At 43.7% G+C, this 21,042-nt stretch overlaps 2 protein-coding genes across 2 annotated transcripts; both read left to right on the top strand.

Annotated features, from left to right (window-relative positions):
* Window positions 1-3,793: 3,793 nt before the first annotated feature.
* On the top strand, window positions 3,794-6,811 carry LOC118777607 (myb-related transcription factor, partner of profilin-like). Its single transcript, XM_036528704.1, has 4 exons — window positions 3,794-3,950; window positions 4,652-5,023; window positions 6,443-6,773; window positions 6,805-6,811. Exons 1-4 carry the CDS (start codon window positions 3,848-3,850, stop codon window positions 6,809-6,811), a joined length of 813 nt encoding a protein of 270 aa, XP_036384597.1. The 5' UTR covers window positions 3,794-3,847.
* On the top strand, window positions 6,811-8,439 carry LOC118778542 (putative nuclease HARBI1). Its single transcript, XM_036530128.1, has 2 exons — window positions 6,811-7,573; window positions 7,833-8,439. The coding sequence occupies exons 1-2, from the start codon at window positions 6,814-6,816 to the stop codon at window positions 8,270-8,272; spliced, it is 1,200 nt and encodes a 399-aa protein (XP_036386021.1). The 5' UTR covers window positions 6,811-6,813; the 3' UTR covers window positions 8,273-8,439.
* The last annotated feature ends 12,603 nt before the right edge of the window (window positions 8,440-21,042 follow it).

Here is a 21,042-nt window from a genome sequence, read left to right as displayed (position 1 = left end):
TTCAGTTCTTAACAAATGAACAAGGTAAAAATCAGTTAAAACTTTTTAAAAGACTTTGTCCTGCCAACAGCACATTTTACAATCATTTATATTGCAGGAAGCCTCTATCATACTATAGAATTGTTGCTATACAGACATGGGTCTGACTCTCCCTACAGTCTTATCTTTTGTAATGTAGTATCGGCTTGCAATTTTTTTTATTTTTACAAATTGCACTGTAGTCCCGCTGACAAAATAAGTGCATCTTCCCACAAATCATATTACCTGTCTGATTAACAGCCAGCGGGATCCACAAATTCTTGCCAATTGCCGAGCGAGACTTCACCTCCTGAATGATGAAGGGGACGTTTCTTAGGCTCAGAGAGAGAGGGCCAAGCTACTGACTGATAATCTCACGTCGAATCTTGAAGGGTGCTGTACAGTCTAACTTGTTTTCTGATGGAAATGTGATGGAAATATCCTGAAGGTAATCTCCCTTTGTGTGAACCCCCCCCCCCCCCCCCCATCGAAGAGGAAGAACAGACTGAATGAGTCCTTCAGTCTCCATGGCAGCTGCAGAAATCAATGTCCCGTCACTGACAGTGTCATAGGAGCCCTGGGAAATCTCCTCAAAGAGGACAACTTTGATAATATCCATCAGAGCTCATTTGAAAGAAAGAAAATAACACTGACAGACCCTCATGTGTCAGACACTTCAATGAACTTCACTTCCAAACTTCCACAAGAGCAGAAATAGACAGAAGTTACATAGGTTCCATGAGCACTTCATAACCGGCCTTGACAAACAACAAAGTCTTATGAACTACACACTACACTGATACACCACCAGGGCACAGTGATTTCCTGGAAATTACAGTTACCATTAATGAAGTCTTGTCCTTAGAAATCATTCCACGCAGACACAACATGGATAGATTTGCCATATGAACACTGGGAGGCAGTAAACTACATGAATATTACACCAGTGTACCCAGATACACCAGTACACAAGCAGATGCCGTTACCATTAAGGGCTGATCAACACCAAAAGTAGCGTAAAAATTCCACTGAACAGATACCTCAGAAACATCTTTTTGAAATATATTTTTATATATATATATATATATATATATATATATATTATCTGTTCGTAAATCTGTGCAAGTACTGGGCATGGCCCCAAAACACAACACTCCCAGCACCGAGACACTTAAGTCCTCTTTCTCATATTAAAAATATTTTTTCACAAGAATCACTAATTGTTTTATATGCCAACAAAACATGGTAGGAGAACAGAATAATCATTATGCATATTTCTATCATTTGTCTACTGTTTGTTGTATTTATTTTCTGTTTGTTGTTTTGTGCGTTTTCCTGGTATCACCATCTGCTGCATTCGTTATGAGCATCAATTATTCATACTGTAAATGAAGAATAATAATTATGCATATTTCTTCTGTTTTTCTAATGTTTGTTGAATTTCCCTGATATCAGCATCTGCTGCATTTGTAATGACCATTAACTATTCATACTGTAACTCAGGGTAAACACATGCTTCAAGAGGGCCTGCCAATCACAGTGTTTCACAGTCAGGGCCTGCCAATCACATTGTTTCACAGTCAGGGCCTGCCAATCACAGTGTTTCACACTCAGGGTCTGCCAATCACAGTGTTTTACAGTCAGGTCCTGCCAATCACAGTGTTTCACAGTCAGGGCCTGCCAATCACAGTGTTTCACAGTCAGGGCCGGCCAATCACAGTGTTTTACAGTCAGGTCCTGCCAATCACAGTGTTTCACAGTCAGGGTTGGCCAATCACAGTGTTTTACAGTCAGGTCCTGCCAATCACAGTGTTTCACAGTCAGGGCCTAAGAATATGCAGAGGATCAGCCTTGAAAAACAACTAAAGTTCAGCTAATATAATCTGAAAATTCATTTGCTTGTGAACCACTTTCACAAAACTATTTTTTTGTACTTTTTTAGCATCAAAGCAAGTACTTTTATTTGACAGATCCTGGGTGCAGTGTTTAGATCAAGTGGGGATGACATGCCTTGATACAAAGTTACCTTTCCAGGGTTTTTTTTTAACATTGTCAAATTTTTGGATGTGAAAAGTAAAAATGTGTTTCCGTTTACAGACATCATTAAAAGTAACTGTGCAGTAAATTAAAGATTATGTGTTCAAATTGTCCAAACATTCCACTCCCAGACATGCAAACCTTTTTAGTTCTCCACAGTATGCTCACATAAGAGTCAGCCAGCTGGCCTCAATACATTTCATATGGGAATTCACTGGAATGTCAGATGGAATCGCAAGTCGTTGCACCTGATAGTAAGCAACAGTTGGCAGAACTCAGGGAGGTGGATAGGCCTGGTGAGTGCTCTGTTTTGTTGGCCACAGTCCCAGTTCTTTCTGCTGTCTTGTCATTGACAGCTTCCCAGCCTTGGACCTTAGAGGGACGGGGCTGAATGAACACAGGTCGAGCACATTGTCAGGTTTCCTCACGGGTTCCCCACCCCACACTCCTACTCACTATGTTAGGTCCCCCTGAGAGGGAGTGAACTCAGGTGCAGGTCCATCTGTGAGATGGGCGTGATTTGGGGGGGATAAAAGTCAAGTCGGAAACTTCAGAAGAGGGAAAATCATGATCAGGTCAATCACTCCTGTGTTCCTGTGTACAGATGTATGGTGAATAACGTTGTACTTTCCGTCAGCCCCTGCAGGGACATCTCTCTGTTTAAACAGAGACATAGCGTGATTCTTGACCAGAGCCGCTTCTGGAGTTCTGGAGTCGGCTGTAAGACACTAAGGACTGCATTTCTTAGGTGATGAGGATCAGCCTCTGATGCAACAACCCTGATCAACATTCAAAAAATGATAACGCATGCTAACAGTATCATACTCACATTAGCACAACTGTCTCAGCAGCACTGATATGAGCAAGGTGTCATCTGTCTCCCCTCTCTTGCTGTTACAGAAATATCATGGGGGGTGCCAAACCTTCTCTGACAGCTGCGCTAATTACCCTCAGCTCCATGAGGAGTATGTCTTTGATGGCTTAATTTCTTTGTTTCTGCTCGAGTAGTGCTGCAGAGGTGATGCTGTGATTGTGTATAATCAGCTATTTTATCCTTACACTGTTATTGCTGTTAGCCTGGGTTCCCAACTGTCACTGATTTTTCAGCATTATTTTGTTTTATTGAACTGTTAAACCTGTCCAAAACTGATCATTTACCACACAAGAATGAAGAACAGTCATGGCGCATATTTCTGCTGTTTATGTTGTTTACGCATAGTGCATGTTTTAAAAAGCTGGATCACCTGCTAGATAATTAAATATCTGGACACTTGCATTTAATCAGATGTTGCAGCTGTTATAAAAGAGACAGAGGGTGTTCTGCGGGTGGTGGGTAAAATATGGACGAGTTTGCTACAGGAGGCTTTAGAAACACAAATGTTTGTGATGAAAATGTCTTGCTGAGATGTTTTCAGTTTGCTGATATGACGAGTGTCTTTTTTGCAGACCGGGGTTGACATCATTATTTGAAAAACATAAAAAGCATGGGAAATCTGACAGCTGATATATGTAGCAGAAAGCTTGCAGTCAGAATGCGATCCGTGAGTTGGCGTCCTCTTGTGGGTGCAGTGCAACCTCCGGCCTTGTAGATGGCAGCAAGGAGGCGACAATGCATTCGTCTGACATTACAAAGCGCACGAACAAATAAAGAATTCATCCTCCAATCCAAAACGACAGCACTCAGTTGACCTCTTTGAAAGAAAAGCCGCCATTAGTTGCAAATAGGACAATGGTTTAAAGTTTCTGTTTGTTTAGTTGTGCCATCCTTGTGAATAATGCAATAACGGTATACATGGAAAGACAGAATCAAACATTTGCAGATCATTCGCAGTGGGGAGCGATACCTCTGAAGCGAAAGAATCAGGCGAGCGGTCAATCGACTCCTGAGAATGATGGTATGACAGCCAGCTAGGGAGCTAGCATTAGCCCAACTACTGATGCAAACTGGCTGACTTAGTATCACATTAAAGTCAAGTACGGCATTTGCATTTTTGTGTTGCATATTTTGGGTTGTCATGCGCCGTGCGTTCGACGTGTTAGGAGACACCTAACTTACATCGCGATCAGTTTGGTAGTCTTGCATGTTAGGTAATTACTTGACTGGAGTCAGCCAGTTTCTTCCGCATTCGAGTTAGCCAATCAATAGCTAGCTAGCTATCTGTTTGTTTACAACACGTGGGGAAAATGGTCACAACGAACGTGAAGGCGATGGCGTGTGCGGTTGTATGTAGTGAATTAATGACAGACGTTCAGTCTTATTGTTTTTGTTTTATTTATGTGGTAAGCTGTCCAGCCAGCTGTAAATATCCCAAAGTGGGTGCAAGTCATTGCCAGTAAAGCCTCCCACCAAGCAGCACTGTGGTTTTTTTTTACACTGGCATTTTTGCTAACTGGCAAATTATTGCTTTTACAAAGTAACAAAATGGTTAGACCATAATACTCTGAAATCCAGCGCCTGTTGACTTGCATCTACGGATAGACAGCAGGGATAATGCAAACGGACAACAATTTCCTTAATTGTGAACGTTCTCACTGTAGCATTTTTAGTTTGCACCCCTGCCGTGCATTGACGTAAATCTTGTCTTTCCCGCTAAAGATGGAAAACGCGTGCGGATGCGGTACAGCAAAGAGGAGGAGGAGAAACTGATCAGAGAGGTGATAAAGCGATGGGATGAACTCTACGGAGCGAAGAGCCGCTTCCTCCCGTGGGGGCGAAAGACCAGCACCTGGAGCGAGATCGCGGCGCAGCTCGGGGAGACGTCGAAAGGCGCAAGGGCGGGCGAGGATGTGCGCAAGAAATGGCTCTACATGAAGCGGGTCTTTTTGGACAAAGTGGAAGCCCAGAGGTCGTCCACCCACGCCGACTCCGGCCAAACCCCGCCGCCGCAGCTCACCCCCTTGGAGCAGAAGCTGCTGTCATTGCTGAAGCAACCTCCGGTGCAGCCGTGCAATGTTCCTGATATAGGCGGTAAGTTTATGGACTCGGACGGTTATACTGTTGACCTGGTATTTTCTCCCGTGTTTTTTCAAACTCTCATGCAACTCAAAATATTTTTTTTTGTCATTTCACAGTTTCATTTTTGCCTCAGGTTTTTATTTCCCAGTTCCCACTGGTGTCTAACAGTGATTATTGATGGATTGGAGCACAACTCATGTATAGCAAGTATTGTGAATACACCCCTTAGGGTGTATTCATCTTCCTGAAGCCTATTGTCAGAACTTCCTTGCCAGTTGTAACTAATTAAAACCTTAAGTTTTTTTTTTTAATTAATCATATGCTTCGTTGAGGTTTGTATGAGCAGCAGACCTGTTTAAGGTATCACTGACATTATAGAATTGTGGAGATGTTCTGACCTTAGCAGTAAACCTGCATAGCCCTGCTGTGTTTAGGTTTGTGGCCTACTCTACAGATGACACATTTCGTTGGAATAACCTAGCACCAAATCACACTTCAGAGCAAGATGATTGGTTTAAGGTGGAAATTTCAAGACATGTGCCTCAGGCCTAGTCAGAATAAGCTAAATATCTCCTTAAAGTTGTGCTTGTACTGCAGGTCATTCAAAATGCAGCAGCCAGGGTTCTGACAAGGACTAGAAAATATGATCACATTACCCTGGTACTCAAATCCCTGCACTGGCTTCCAGTTTCTTTTAGAATTGATTTTAAAATTTTACTTTTGGTTTTTAAGGCAAAACATGGGATGGCACTGAATATATTGAAGACATGTTCATACTGCACCAACCAGAGAGAGCACTGCGATCGTCTTCTGCTGCCCTACTCTGTGTCCCAAAAGTTGGTTTTAAAACTAGAGGCCATGGCTGCTTTTACTTTTTATGCCCCAAAACTGTGGAACACTCTCCCACAGAATATCAGAGGCTCTCCCTCAGTTTCAGCTTTTAAATCACGACTTAAAACATACTTTTAAAAAAAGGCCTTTTATTGAGTTTTGTTTCATTTCTTTTATTCCCAGTTTGTATTGTTTATTGTTTTTTATTGTCTTATTGTTGTTATTGTTTTATTGTATACCTGGGACGGGAGGGTGTGGGGAGGAGTTTTATAAGTATTAATGTATGGTATATCCCTGTCTTATCTTATGTTATCATTTGATTTAGTTTTTTCTTTCTGTAAAGCACTTTGTGTTACAGACATGCATGAAAAGTGCTGTATACATAAATAAATAAATGCAAACACCTCTGAGATGTGGCATGGGCCTCATCTTTCAACAGTGTCATTAAAGTTGGAATTGTGGCTGTCCTCTCATGTTGATCTCTGATGCACTAAAGGAACTGCTTTGAAGAAAGGTTTGCAGTGCATTTGAACAGGCCGCTGTGGAATTGACAGGTATGGATTGTGCTCAGATATTTAAGGACTGCTCTCTCCTCTACAGCACCCCGGATGGACCTGAGCCCAGCAGAGACGGATGGCACGAGTTCTGGTGGTCACCTGGCAGCAGGGTTCTTCAGCTCTGCCAGCTGCTCCGGTCACCCTGGGGACACGGACGTCAACAGCTCCCGGCACCCTGCTAAAGGGGGGAGGGGTCACCCCAGCCAGGACACTGATGAGGCGCCCGGGGACACGGAAGCCTCTGCTGGTGGTAGCCGGAGCAGAGAGGAGGACGTCCCGGAGGACGAGCAGGAGGGGCAGCTGGGGCAGCCGAGCGACCGGGTCACGGCCCCTGCCTCCCGACACCCGGGTCGCCTGCAGGGTGACGACGGCACGCCAGTGATGGCGGCGATCGTGAACCGGCAGCGCCTGAGCATGTCGGTGCAGGTGGAGGCGGTGAAGGTGCTGCGACGGCTGGTGGGGGATGTGCACCGCTACATCGAGCACATCACGCTCGCGGCCGCCCCGCCGTTGTCCGTCTCGCCCCAGAGTGACCCTGCCTCCCGGCCCGTGGCCCCACCCCCCTCGGCCCCGCTGGCTGTGAGCTCCCTCCCCATCCAGCTGGCGCTCCTGCACGACGACGTCCTCCTGGAGCGCTTTCACTTCGACCGTGCCACCATAGCGTACCTGTGCTCCCTCCTCAGGCCGCATGTATCGAACACCTGGATGCAGGTGGAGGGGACGGTTTGTGCCGCGCTTGCGTTCTACACCACCGGCGCCTTTCAGTCCCCGATGGGGGACTGCTTCGAAATCGACCCAGCAGTGGTCAGGAACGTGGTCGAGCTTGTGTCGGACGCTCTTGTGACCGTTTCGGACCAGTTCATCAAGTTTCCCTCCTTGGCGGTTCAGAAGCAGGTGCAGCAGGACTTTCTGAGCGTCGCCGGGTTCCCGGGGGTGGTGGGAGCGCTCGGCTGCACCCACATCGCCATCAGGCGCCCCGAGGTGAACCCCAACCTGTACGTCAACCGCAAGCACTTCTACTCCATGAACCTGCAGATCACCACGACGGCAGACTGCAGGATCACCAGCGCCGTGGCACGCTTCCCGGGCTCTTTTAGCTGCGCACACGTCCTACAGCACAGTCCCCTGGAGGCGCTCTGCAGCAAGGGGGGCCTTGGCAAGGGCCACCTCATAGGTACAGCTGCACAGATCTCTGCTATGGGGGGCTGTAGTGATGCTCATTAGTGATGTTTTAGCTGTGCTGTAGGTTGCTGTAGTGATGCTGGTGGTGATGCTTTACCTGTGCTGTAGTAATGCTTATGAGTGATGTTTTAGCTGTGCTGTGAGTGGCTTTAGTGATGCTTTAGTTGTGCCGTAGTGATGCTCATGAGTGATGCTTTAGCTGTGCTGTAGGGGTGCGTCGCTGTTACCACTCCTCTCCCTGTCTCCTGCAGCCCACTCTGGGTATCCCCTCCACCAGTGGCTGCTGCCGCCCCTCCAGAACGCTCAAACCAAGGCAGACGTGCGCTACAACGAGGCGCTGAGGCAGAGCCACGCGGTGGTGGGCAGGACGGTGCGGCTGCTGAAGGCCCGCTTCCCCTGCCTGGACCGCGCGGTGCTGCCACTGCAGTGTTCCCCGAGGGCCAGCGCCCGTGTCATCCTGGCCTGCTGTGTGCTGCACAACATCGCCCTGCTCCGCGACGTCAAGCTGCCCGGGCATGGCGCCGGCGCCCTCGCCGACCTCACCGCCCTCGCCCACCTCCCCTCTGCCCACGACGACTACAACTGCGAGAGTGACGATGAGGCACTGTCCGACAGCGAGGAGATCGTGGCCCTCAGGGTCACTGCCGGCCAGGAGAAGCAGGCCTTCACCATACAGCAATTTTTTGCATAGGGCGAGAAGAATTCCCATTTTACAATGGGTTAGCACATTTCAGTGTGATAACCTACGGCAAGCCTGGGGCTGATCAGGTAGAAGATAGACTTGGCATCACTGACTATAGAAAGCCTGATATAAAGACTACACAGTATTATCTTCCAGTTATAGTAAGTGGGTGTAAGACAGAGACACCACACAGCCCAATTATAATGCAGTTTAAGGAAAACTAGTCAGTTGCTGAAGCTGGTTCTCTTACACTGGGGTGCACAGTGTATACTTTAATTGTTAATGTAGGCTGTGTTGTAGATAGCAAATCAGTGTGAGAACATTGCATGAAAAACCCTATTCTATAATAAGCAAAGAATCAGAATAAATGAGAGTGCTAAATGTGCCTGAAAAGGAGCTAAAATTCTGGTACATTTTATCCAGTACAGTCTCAATGTTTTGCGATTAATACAGTCTTTTTCATTCACACCTTATTCTTAGCAGTTTACATATTTTGTACATTTATATTTTCATTCACATTTTTACAGTTTTCCTATTTTTTACATGCGTTTTGGTCCTTGTGTAATTAGATATGATAGATAGGTTGCTTTAGCTTTAAAATGCAGCAGTCCCTCTCCATCTGCGGTTTCACCATCTGCAGATTCCAGGTGTCTGTACTTTCCCATTTTTATACCAAAGTGTGTGTATCATGCTGGCTGAGTTTCTTTTGTGTTTGTGGTTTTCTGCGGCTTGGGTGTGTGAGATGACAGTGGGAATGTCTGATCCCGTGTGTCTGTGTTCCTCTACCCGTTTCCTGGTGCTCATCCTGGTCTCCATGCTCTTCCTTAGTCACTTGCGGCATGTAAAAGAGCTGTGTAGCCCACACATGCACTTGAGAGACACACTGAACCAGTCTGGCTCATGCCGTTGTACTATTGCTCAGTGTTTAACCTCATTCCCCAAGATTCAAGGTGAATGTCCTTTTATTTTCTTTAATGCATATTTATACCTGTGTGTTGATGCTGTTGTGTGTTCGGTGAATGAACTGGCTCTGTGGTGTTTAAGCACCTTCTTAATTCCTCCAGCCCCTTAAACCCCCATAATTTCCCATAAACCCCCATAAAGCCAACATCCGTAGCTGGCGAGGGATTGCTGTGCATCTCAAGATCCCCCAACTCAAAACCAAATGATCTGTAATCCTTACATTGATGACATGTTACATTAGAATTTGCAGAAAATGGAATGCAGCATGAAACCATTGCAGAATTACCTGCACATTGTATTGGGCAAGGACAGTAAATCTAGTAAAGAGGTGAAAAACTCCATAAATAAAGATTTGTTTGTGTACTGCAAAGTGAACTCCATAGACATACTTCTCCTTTATGATTGATTTTACTGGTATTGGTATTACTTGAAGTGCAACCACTGGCCTGGCAGGTATGGCATCTGTGGAGTCACAGGCTGGCAGGACACACACCATGCCTGCACATGGTAAACATGGTGAGCGTTGCCATGGCAGTCTGTGAGGCTTCACTGTCATTACCACAAAGCGATTGTAAAATGTCACTTTTATGGAAATCCTTGTATCTGTGCATATCAGGATGGGGCCTTGCAGTAAACTGCTGCAATCCTGAGCTGATTTCCTGGCAAAGCATAAGATTAGGCCCATTCTGCACCATTCAGGAGCCTAGAGGGGTGTCATTCTGCCAGGAGATGAGGCTGTGCTGGCACCGCAATCAGAGCGAATGGGAGTATGTTGCTGAGACACTGAAATTACACTGGTGTTCATGTGAGTGAATTTAATTCTTTTGTCCTGATATACTGTATAGCACTCATTTCATTTCCACAGTGGCTGGGGCTGGTGATGCAAAATAAAGGAGAATCTGCAGAAGCCACATTGAATTTAGTGGATAAATTGCTGTCATTTATTTGTGCTAATTAGCAAGTAAACTGATCTGTGCAGTTTCAGAAACATTTGCATCTCTTGTCACACTGTCAGTGGTGTATGTAAAGCTTCCACAAAAATCTATTTAGTGCAAGTCTTTAGTGTTGAATCAAGCCATCAATTCTACATTAACCTTGAAGTGAGACTTGTCTAAAATAGCGAATGCTTCCAGTAATAAATTATTTTGTTTTTCCCTCAGGGAAAAAGAAAAATCCAATTGTGTGTTGTTTTATGAGTGTTGCACTCCAGTAGGTAATCTGTGGCATTTGGTTAGGTCTCAATTTTAAAGAAAGACTAAATTTTCCATTGACATAACCTTTCCACATTTCGTAATATGATCGATTACAATGTCATGCTGAACTTTTGTTGGCTCAGAGGTATACGCCTGAAGAGAGCACTCATGTATTGGGAAAAACCCAATACCCAAGTTATTTACAGAAAGCATGTGAATGGCCACTGGAATCTCACTGACAATCTGACATGAAAGCATCACAGAATGATTTTAGAGTAAACTTAATGAGACAGTAACTATTTCAAAAAGGGAATTTGAAATTTGGATTGTCCCTTTAATATAACCCAGGAAGAAACTACTGATGATCTTTACAGATACATACGTTTTTATCTGAGGACAAACATGCAGGCCATGTTTTGGCAAGCACAGCCCTTTTAAAACTTTTGAAAGAGAAAATAAATTTGCATGCAGATAAGATATTGCACTATGGATTACTAAGATCCTTGTTTGTCCAGTGATGAGTAAAGCCCTGGGCTGTGGTATCTTATTAAGAGAGAAGTGAGAGAATGTAGAGAATAAGAACCATGCTGGTCATGGAAGGCACCAATACCTGCATTTCCAGATCTGCTGGGCAGCTCAAGAAAAGGCCTGATGGGGGCATGTTAGAAGTTGAAAAGGTCTAAGACTGAGGTTGAAGGTCTCTCAGATATATGCCAAGTTGCCAACCCCTATGAATTTGGCATAGTTTGCACAATTTTAAGCACCAGCTACATTGCTACGATTCACACTTGAATCAGATTTCATTATTCCAATTAAAAAAACAGGGAATTCTAAAATATGCCAACTGTTGCACTGATAAACATCAAAAGCCACTCCACACTTGTAGTTAGTCTACTCTGGTGCTGAGTGGGTAGTTTAGTGTCTGTGGAGCACGGAACGGCATCTGACAGTCAGCACACACAGCTCTCGCTGCATGGCTGTTTGCCTTCCTCAGCTGTGCCAACGCCTCCTACAGCTCAAATGCACAGGAAACGCTCAGAATGGTGCCAGCGGAGAACAGCATCTAAAGTGGCAAAGGAACCTGTCAAAATTGGAAATATATGTTGACTAAAATGATGTGGACAAAAATAAATGTAAGTGCAAATAAATAAAATAGCATTTATTTCTGTCAATGTCAAAATTTGTCCACATGTATTAAATACAAGTTTGTTGATGTATCATTTATTTTCATAAGTTTAATCTTCTCTAAGGAACTGCTACAGGTTTCCTGAGAAGTATAATAAAATAAGGAAATCATGAAGGCTAAATCATCAGATCACTAGACATCCACTAGCTTTTGCACAACCAGGGGTGGGGGTGGCATCTGCAAGGTGCAGTCTGCTACATGGACACCTCTCCATGCTGCTTCCTATTCCTAGGTGTTAGGGTCTCCAGCTGCTGTGCGCTGAAGGATTTTTTTTTCCCCGAGACACTGTTTGAGATTCATTTCCCATGACTGTTATCTTGAGGAGGGAGTCTGGCTTAAAGCATTATTGATGTTTCATGCTCCCAAGCAGGTCAAGTCTTCTGTACTTAACAAACACCTTTCTGACATTAAGGACTAGAGCAAACAGAACTGCAAATCAAGAAAGAATAAATAAATGGGCTTTGATTACTTAATGGGGACAGAAACAGCCCATGAAGATGGCTGATGGTTTAACTGTAACACACAATTACATACATTATGTAAAACAGTGGAGTTGTATACACAGAATTACGCATGCCACGTTTCCTCCTGACGATTATTTAGCAGATCCCTTCCCGGCCAATCTTAATCCTCGTTAATGTTTCAGGCAGGGATTACTTACGAATCGCTAAATTTCCCCACTGCGCCTGGCTGCTGAGATGCAGTCTGTCTTCTCCTAGTGTTTCACTGATCCACACATCCATGATTATACCAGTCTTTCCCTGTCTTTACAGGGCCTGCTGAGCTAATGGGGATTTTGCATTGCAATTCATGGAATTAACAGTTATAAGATAGCAAATGTACGGGTGATGTTCAAAAATATACAGATTGTGTATAGTTGCTTATCCATACACCTTGCAAAAAGATACATTCATAACGACAATAAAAAAGTTATTATTATTGATGTCATTGTTGGTTTTGAACATGACTGTTCAAGGCAAGGAGATGTGTCAGGCATGACACAGAAAAATATCAAGCCATAGTAACTAAAATTTTCATTGTAATACAGACAAAAAAGTAAAACTGTCTCATTCACTCTGACCAAAAATAGAATCAAATGCTTCAGTGAAAAGAAATGATCAGCTTTTCTATACAGCAATTAGTTATAATGATCTATTTTCAAAGAAATCTGTCATCAGCTTTGAAATGTTTTACACAAACTTCTGCTGTCAAATAGTAGCCTGTCAGCAGAAGGCTTGTTTTTATACTTTCTGACAGCATTGGTGATGTGAGTTAAATGAAATAAAGCAGTACCATTAAAGGATCCATTGGGTGAAGGGCCCTTGGGTGTATCCAGAAAGTTTTTGTTTTCAGACATTTAAAGCAGAACTTTTCCTTTCTCAATATTAAAAATCACAACACATTCAGAGGGGTAATTAAAAGCAGGAACTCAAACAGAAAATAATCTCTAAGGAGAGAGCAGGGGCTGATGAGAACCCGTGGCTGTTTGCTGGCCTTTGGCACTTCGATTGCATGGGGCTACTTGTGGCCTACAAGGTTTGGTTCAACTTTTTACAACAGATACATCAGAATTACTAAAACATGAATGCATAACAACTTCCACTACTGAAAAATAAAAAAATGTGTCGTCCACATAGATCTTGACATTAAATCTCAAATGATAAGGACATTGAAGCATAGCACCCTGGACAGCTAAACCAGAATAGCAGATGTCGAGGTGGTTATGATCTTGAGTGGGGTGGGCGTTTGACTGCCAGAGCACCTGTTTCAAAGGCGGCTACAAAGAAGCCTTCACTGACAGCACTTCCCGTGTTCTCATCTCTTACATGACCGCTGAGGAATCCCACCACATCTTGAAAAAAGATTTTCAATGATGCGGTTAGATCCTAGCACCTGAAGACTAGACAGAAGCTAGCTGACAGTGTATCATTTCATGAACAAAGAGGGAGGATAAATGCTGTACTTAACAATGTCCAGTGCCCTTTGGATTTTAACAGCAGGGCAAGGTCAGTTGGCCATCATATTAGGTTTATATTGGGAATGATATTAGAGAATGCATTTTTGACTGAACATTTGCCTGTCCAAAGAAGTTCACTCTCAGATACTGTGTGATGTGAAGTGCAGTTTGCTTATAATTGTTTGAACCAGGGCAGGTTTGTTTGACTGTTACGTTGTTAATGGTGAGAGCTGTCATTCAGCTCAGGTGTTCTTACCAACAGTGAAAAGAAAACTGAAGTTTATGTTGTACAGGAGAATTTCCACGTGATGGATCTTTGTACTCATAATAAGATCTCAGACATTATTGCCATCTTGTGGTTATATTTAGTATTGCGAGAGTAATGTGCCTTTTTATCCTTTTTGCTCCAAAGGAAATTTGTTCTATACATACGCATTTGAAAATATATCTGGTTAAACAAGGAACGTGGAACTGTCTGCTAATTTCAAATAATTATTTTTGTTTACCCAAAAGGGAATTTTTATCTGGTGAATCTTCTATGTGACACACAGTAAGCTCCTTAATATTATTTTACTTTATGCTTTTAAAATTTTTTTGTGAAACAGAACATTCACAGTTCTGCCTACAATATCAGCCATGTCATTGGGAAATAAAGTTATCACTTCAGATATGAGGCAGAGTTTTTAAAAAATGTACATAAATTGAATAAGACACCCACCATTATCCACAGATGTTTTAAATGATTGGAAATTTGAGGAGGAGAAGGTGTTAGATAAGCTTCTCGTAACTGTAGAAAAAAAATCTAAAATATGGACCTCCTCCAAGTCCTGTGGTCACACACATGTTATTCGTCTTTGTGCTAAAACAGCATTTCACAACCATATGGCTACAACCATGTAAATGCCCTGGTGTGCAGCCAAACATGATTTAGTAAAAGACACAGTATACATAACTGACACACACTCACCTATGCAGAGTCTTGGGGGGCATAAAATACCCAGAAATGTTACTGTGGTTCATATGCTTTCAGAGGTACATCTGCATCAAACAGATGCCCAAGGGTAAAAGTCAATTCCCAGAGAGCCCTGCAGCTGGCAGTATAGGGTAAGAGCATCCTGCTGCTAGCCAAGCCACAGCAGCCAGCTAATGGGCCTTACATACTTGTCTGGTGAACACTCTGTGTTTAATATGTACCAATTAAACCCCTTAGAAAATAGCATGTTGCTAAAGATACCCACATCAGTGTTAAGGTAAATATGTACCACTCAGTTATTCAGAAAAGATTAAATGAGGCTGATGCTCAGTGCTGCTGTAATGGCAGGTATGGTTCACCATTGAATAGGCCTCCTGGAGGACCACCTTCAGTCCTAGCAACACAAAGACACAACCCCATCACAGAAGCCAGACCCTGGCCAGGGGTGGTAATCCAATACTTTTCAACCTTAAAACATGGAACACAGTGCTGTGTGCTGTTCCGTGAAAGACTTTCTGAGAAGCTTTATTTAGGTTGCAAGTGGTGATCATGGCCTTCACTCTCCCAGAATGCACCTGCACTGTGTCCCATGCCTGACAGCTCATTCACCCAAGAGCCTTTAGGGCAGACTTTGAGAAATAATACAGGCAACCAGGCATATCTTTTCTCTTCAGGTCACATACTCCTGTATTATACACTTTATCCTTGTCTGACCACTTCTGAATAGGGATTATTTATTGATTCAAGATTCAATGTTTAACTATATACAGAGTATTCTTACTGTGGTTATTTAGAGTCTGTCTTTAATGCTGTAATTCTTTCATCAGAGAATAAACTGCAGCAGTGGCTATCTGCTTCAGGATGGGCCTGCACTGCCTTAGACCCTTATAGTAAAGGTAAATATAATGACTAGTGTAATGGGATGGTTGAAGGAGAGTTTCCACCTGCCTCAGATCCACTCCTGACAGCATCTTACTGCTAAGTGGTTTTTATAAGTTTGTGAGAGGGAGAGGTGAAGGGTATATTATGTGCACACACATGCTCACTGACAGGAGCCCTCCTATCATGCCAGTTAGAGTCTTGTGATCTCCTTGAGTGCTTGACTTGCATTAGCACTGACGCACGTTATTCACACTGAAAAGGTTTGCTTTTTTTAGTCAGCTTCTCAATTAATATGGAAATACGCCATTTTTTCCTCATACCCGTGGTTAGCGATATGGCTGAAATATCACCTGTCAAAACGTGGGAAGCTCAAGGCCAGTCTGGGGCATCTTAGGTGACCTCACTGACCAAGGCCACGCCTCCCTCTGGGAAGTGGGCGTGGCACTCTGTTATGGGGGTTTGGCCTTTAGAGGTGTCTCTGTCCTCAGGTACCATAGTGGCACTAAGGTCCCGTACATGCATCCCAGAACAGCGGAGGCTGGGCTCCAGTTTCGGTGCCGATGTGCTGGAGCTGCGTTGGTCTACTGCACAGCTCTCCCTGCAGATGACACCTGTTCTCAGCGTGTGTCTGGAGGAGCACCTGAACCGCCTTATTGAATGGTCTGGCACTCTGGGATGCATTTAGCTGGTACATCCAGGAGCTGCGAATCACATGGGCTTGCAGGTTTGTGTGATGGGGTCACAGTGGGAGTCTGGATGGGCATGGGGTGGGCTGGGATTATGGAGCAGGCATTCACTCATTATCCGGCGTGCTGTCCTACCTTCAATAGACAACAAGTGGTAGAGCAAGGAACTATCAATCAGTCATTTCAGCCCTTCCAGTCATGGACCCTGTGGCCTGTGCCATAGCTTCATCTCAAAGATACTCTGGTGTTTAGGAGATGCTTCTTCTAAATCCTTCTTAATCCTGCTTTATGAAAATTATCCCAGAGTCTGAAGGGAAAAGACAGTAGAGACATTGGGAGCACTTTGGGTGTTATGCAGCTTTTTGGTTCTAGGATATAATGTTCTATGATTTGCCATTGCTCTGACTAGACATTGTATTGGTCCTCTTGCCTGGATGTTTACAATTTGAGGAAAAAGAATGAACAACAACAAAACAATATTACAGACTAAGATAACCATTGTAATTACGCTAATAAATTTTCAGATTATCTGCATGCATGCTAATGTGGCAATGTTTGATGTTTGATGATAAGATAATGCCACCCATAGAGGAAAGCAGTGTGGTGAAAAGTGTCAGTTCCCATACTGAATCCCAGGAGGCTGCAGACACAGGAGAACCAGAGTGAAGTCAGCTCCAGGCCTACAGGTCTACAGGGGTCTGGATGAGCCAGAGCAAAGGGTCTACAGGGGTCTGGATGAGCCCAGAGGAACAGTCTACAGAGATATGCGTTCTCCAGTCTCTTTCAAGCTGCCTGACTCCACACTTCAGAGCTGGTCTGGAAAGCTAATGTGTCAAGCGCATTTAATTCTAAGAATGAGGGCTAAATTATAAAGGAATGAGTTCAGTTTGCTGAGAGAAGTTACAGGAGTGCTTTGCTATATATGGAAAAGTATTGTATAATATTGTAATATTGCAAACCCTGCTGATTAGTGAAAAAAGCAGAGCAAAAGGCCTTATTGGTAATGCCATTCCTGTGGCCTGATGCATTCAAAGGTTCAGCTCTTATGAAAAAAGACACATTATGCCTTTCTTATAATATACGTGTGAACCAAGTCCTCCTCCCCTCTTCCCGCCCTCAGAGGATTCAATTCAGACAGGAGGATTAACTGTCAATGAAGCTTTGGTCCTTTATAATACAATGTCATTTTAGCTCAGAATTTGGAAGTGTTCCAACACTGATGCCAGGAGGTTGCACAAAATTAAATTGTCATTGAACATCAATGTCATGTCACAATTTGAGTGAATATAGCACTCACTGAGACTGATGAGAAAAAAAAAAAGTTTTATCTTTCGGCAAAGCCATCTCAAACCTTTTGGCTTTAATGGTTTCTTGTTTTTTTTTTTTGTAGCCCCTTGATCAGGGAGCGGGGGAAGCGGGTTTGAAGAGGATGTGTGTCATTTCTTCTCATTAAAACGGACAATCCAGAGAGATTAAGTGAGACAAAGAGTGTTCCCTCCATGTCCCACTGGGTCTATGTGCTGCACGCCCTGTATGTGCGCGGTCTCCTCTGGCTTGGCTGTTTGTTCGCTTCAGCGTGCACTCTCCCCATTTAAAGTGCTTTAATGACTTTGATGTTGATTCTTTTTGATAAATTTCTTTGCCGCTGTTGGAGAATGTCGTGATTGCAGGCATTTCGGGGGAGGAATTGACTGTAATGGCCTCTTTCTCTCCGGGAGGAAGACAGAGGGGCTGCTAAACCTGCTGAGGGGAAAAAAGGATTGATCATTGATCCTAACTGTGAGGAGGTGTCAGACTGAGAGGTAAAGCACATCTCTGGCAAAGTGTCAGTCTGTCAGAGGAGATCAACACTCTGCTTTTTTTCCTGGAAAATAAAACACATTTTAAACTGCTGGTGTAGCATTGCATTCCTGCAGTTTCACCATTCACCTATATAGAAAATATGTTAAGGATTTCAGTTTGGCAACTAGTTGGATGAAGTCCATCCTAGGAAAACTAGCTGGTGACTCTAAGTGGTGTTGTTGGGCCAGTAGGGGGCAGTCTTGGGTGAACTGTGGTTATTAAAATTCCCCTGACACTTGTGAGGTGTTTGAATGTTGCCCTGATGACTTGTACAAATTTCCAATCAAGCTCTGGCCATCTAACCACCCCTCAGTCTGCCTGTATAATCAGATCCTTTCCTCACCACCAAGGCGTGTTACGCCTGAAAGAAGGTAAGTAAATGCAAGTCATTACTATTACTATGGCCTTGTGAGTGTGTGTGTGTAATCGGCACAACCTGCAGACAAGGGAGGCATGCTCCTGGCCACACTGTGGAGTGTCCCATGCCATCACAGACAGGTCAGAAGCAGTCCCCTCCAGCTACTTATTAGAAAGCACAACCAAGTAAATGCAGTGCCAAATCCAGTGCCAAAGCAGAGCTAATCCAGAGATTTACAGTGGTGCAGTGATTGGAAAACTGTTAAAGAAGACAGTGATGCACTCCTCATACCTTTGGTAAAAATCCACTATTAATTTCATGTTGTCATGGTAACAAGAACTAGAGCTATACCTCCAAAAGAGGCAAACAGCTCTGCGTGGATTGGAAATCGATGTAAACACCGATATGCTCACATCTCATGGAGGGAAATACAATTGCATCCCTGTATTCATGCAGCAATTATCAATTCAGAAATCTCTCAGTGAAATGCAGATTTACAGGCTCTCAGAACTGAAAGCAGGAAAGGAGAGCAGAGGAAATGTGAAGGACACATTGAGCTAGACCACAATGCACTTTGTCCTCGCATGTTAAGCTTTTTTACTGCTTTTACCAAATAGCCAGCATGAGTTTAATTTCCATATTTCAAATTTTGGATGAATTAACTTCTTTAATGTTTCTTCTGAAATCTAGGCATGTAATGATCTCTCTTAGGTGCTCTGTCACAGTTGCCATGGTGAGTACAAAATCTTGCAGAAAACAACTTAGAAAACTGCACAACCATGGCAATTAGATGGGAGTCCTGCAAGATGCATTTTTACAGATGGATCAGCCTACTTACTTTTGCCATTTTTAATACAGCCGCAATGTGCTTTTGGATTTAGCTTATTGTTCTCCTTTTACTCCTTTGTTGGAATCATCAATTGCACATCAGCAAATGTCAAATCCCACCTTGTCTCGATGGGACAAATGCAGTGTTTCACTGCTATGGGCTTGTGTATGGTCCGCGTAAGAATTGTCCATCTTTACTAAGAATTTAATAAAAAAAAGCTAATGCAAAATTAGCAGTGTAGTCCTGTCTCTCAGGTTTTATTTCATTTCACAGTTTGTAGGGAATGTGGCCAGGGTTGTCATTTACATGTCCTGCTCCGTAACTGCAATGTGCAATCATTGTCTCTGAAGAAATGTCCCGTCCTTGTGTGCTGTTTCTAATTGCACCTTTTTTCATACTTTCCTGTACATAATGTGAAAGCCCTGACGTTAGTATCACCTGCTTCACTGAGGCTGGGTCAGGCCAACTGTGACCACGTCATCAAGGACAAGCACATGCTTGCCAGCAATTCGAAACCCTCTTTTCTAAAAAGAGATAAAAATATGTATGACTGTTCATAATTTCATAAGGATGTTGTGTAGATGCTGCATGGATTACTGCATGTGCAGCATTCAGCATTCTCTCCCCAGACCTGCTGGAGGCTTGTGATTGTGGGTATCGCTTGGTCAGCACACACAATGACTTCCTGTCACAATTTCCTCACAAGGTCTATACTGCAGAAGAGTCTACACTTCATCTTCAAGAGAAGAAGCACATTTCACCTCACAATCCCCTCTTGTTCTTGACTGGAGAGAAAGTACGCTACATTTAAATGAAAAGAAAAAAAAATCAGCCACGTTAAACTCTACGTGTTTTGAAGGCATTGTGTGCCAGCCATCACAGTAACTGATCAATGTGACACTGACATATAGATGCTATCTTCAGTCATCAAACTGACCCCTGAATTTAGTTGTCCCCCATCAATTGTACCGATACCGAAAATCATTTAAAATGCCCAGAAAAGGCATCATTGTTTGAGACATGTTTTTAGGCTGAGAAAAGCTCACTCCCCTTGTAATCACCGGCATGATTTGGGTTGTTCAGGTGGACCTGAACAAGCAGGAGGCTGTCCTGATCATCCCCTGTCTGCACAAATTGCTCATGTTCCAGCTCTGCAAACTGAAGAAGGAGAATGAGTCCCAGTGGCCTGGCAGCAGCTGGACCCAGACCAGGTACGCTGTGCTCATGGGCCCTTACCGGGCCAGCAGGAAGCAGCAGTGACTGCACCTCTGGATGCTTAATAGAATGCTGAGAGGCCAGGTTCAGAGAGCGAGCACTGCTCCACTACACTCCATTCATTAATTACTTTACTGGAGGTCAGTTTAATGGTATATATGTGAGCCGTAAAATCACTGTACATAAAATGTCTGCATGTATAACAGTAGAATTTCAATAACACTGAGAGTTGTGGTCCCAGCATAAGCTTGTTCCATCATTCCTCGCTGACCTATGGGGCCAGACTTGATTAGTAGTTGGATCTGAGAGATTTGGATTTGTTAACATGTGGATCTGAGAGATTTGGATTGGTCAGCAATTGGACAGAGTTAAATGGGGCTGAATGGGACCAGGCTTTGGATTAGAACAGGTTAGCCAGGCTAGCATTTGGATCAAAGAGTTCGAGACAAAAACAGGTTGCTGTAGTGTTGTGTCAGTAGGGGGCAGTCTTCCCTTTATACTCTGTACAGAGCCCACACCACAGTGCTGACAGGGACTCTGTGCTGTAAGAGTTGACGTACTGTGGTCATCAAAGGTGCCAGGGTAGTTATTGAAATAGTTACTCCTTCTGTCCTGGTCAAATTCCCAAACAGTTTACTACAGCTGGCTGCTTAATCATCGCCCCCCACTGGCGAATGGCTGTAAAATCCCTTGTT

Source organism: Megalops cyprinoides, chromosome 5 (assembly GCF_013368585.1).
Source record: "Megalops cyprinoides isolate fMegCyp1 chromosome 5, fMegCyp1.pri, whole genome shotgun sequence".
In the NCBI taxonomy this organism is placed as follows: domain Eukaryota; kingdom Metazoa; phylum Chordata; class Actinopteri; order Elopiformes; family Megalopidae; genus Megalops; species Megalops cyprinoides.
Note: the sequence above shows the minus strand (reverse complement) of the source record. Positions and strands in the feature narration are given on the sequence as shown.

Excerpts from the sequence above, each read along its gene's own strand:
- LOC118777607 (XM_036528704.1), top strand. The coding sequence starts at position 3,848 with ATGGAAAGACAGAATCAAACATTTGCAGATCATTCGCAGTGGGGAGCG. Across the intron at positions 3,951-4,651 it reads ATCGACTCCTGAGAATGATG|ATGGAAAACGCGTGCGGATG; the intron begins GTATGACAGCCA and ends TTCCCGCTAAAG. Across the intron at positions 5,024-6,442 it reads CAATGTTCCTGATATAGGCG|CACCCCGGATGGACCTGAGC; the intron begins GTAAGTTTATGG and ends TCTCCTCTACAG.
- LOC118778542 (XM_036530128.1), top strand. The coding sequence starts at position 6,814 with ATGTCGGTGCAGGTGGAGGCGGTGAAGGTGCTGCGACGGCTGGTGGGG. Across the intron at positions 7,574-7,832 it reads TGGCAAGGGCCACCTCATAG|CCCACTCTGGGTATCCCCTC; the intron begins GTACAGCTGCAC and ends TGTCTCCTGCAG.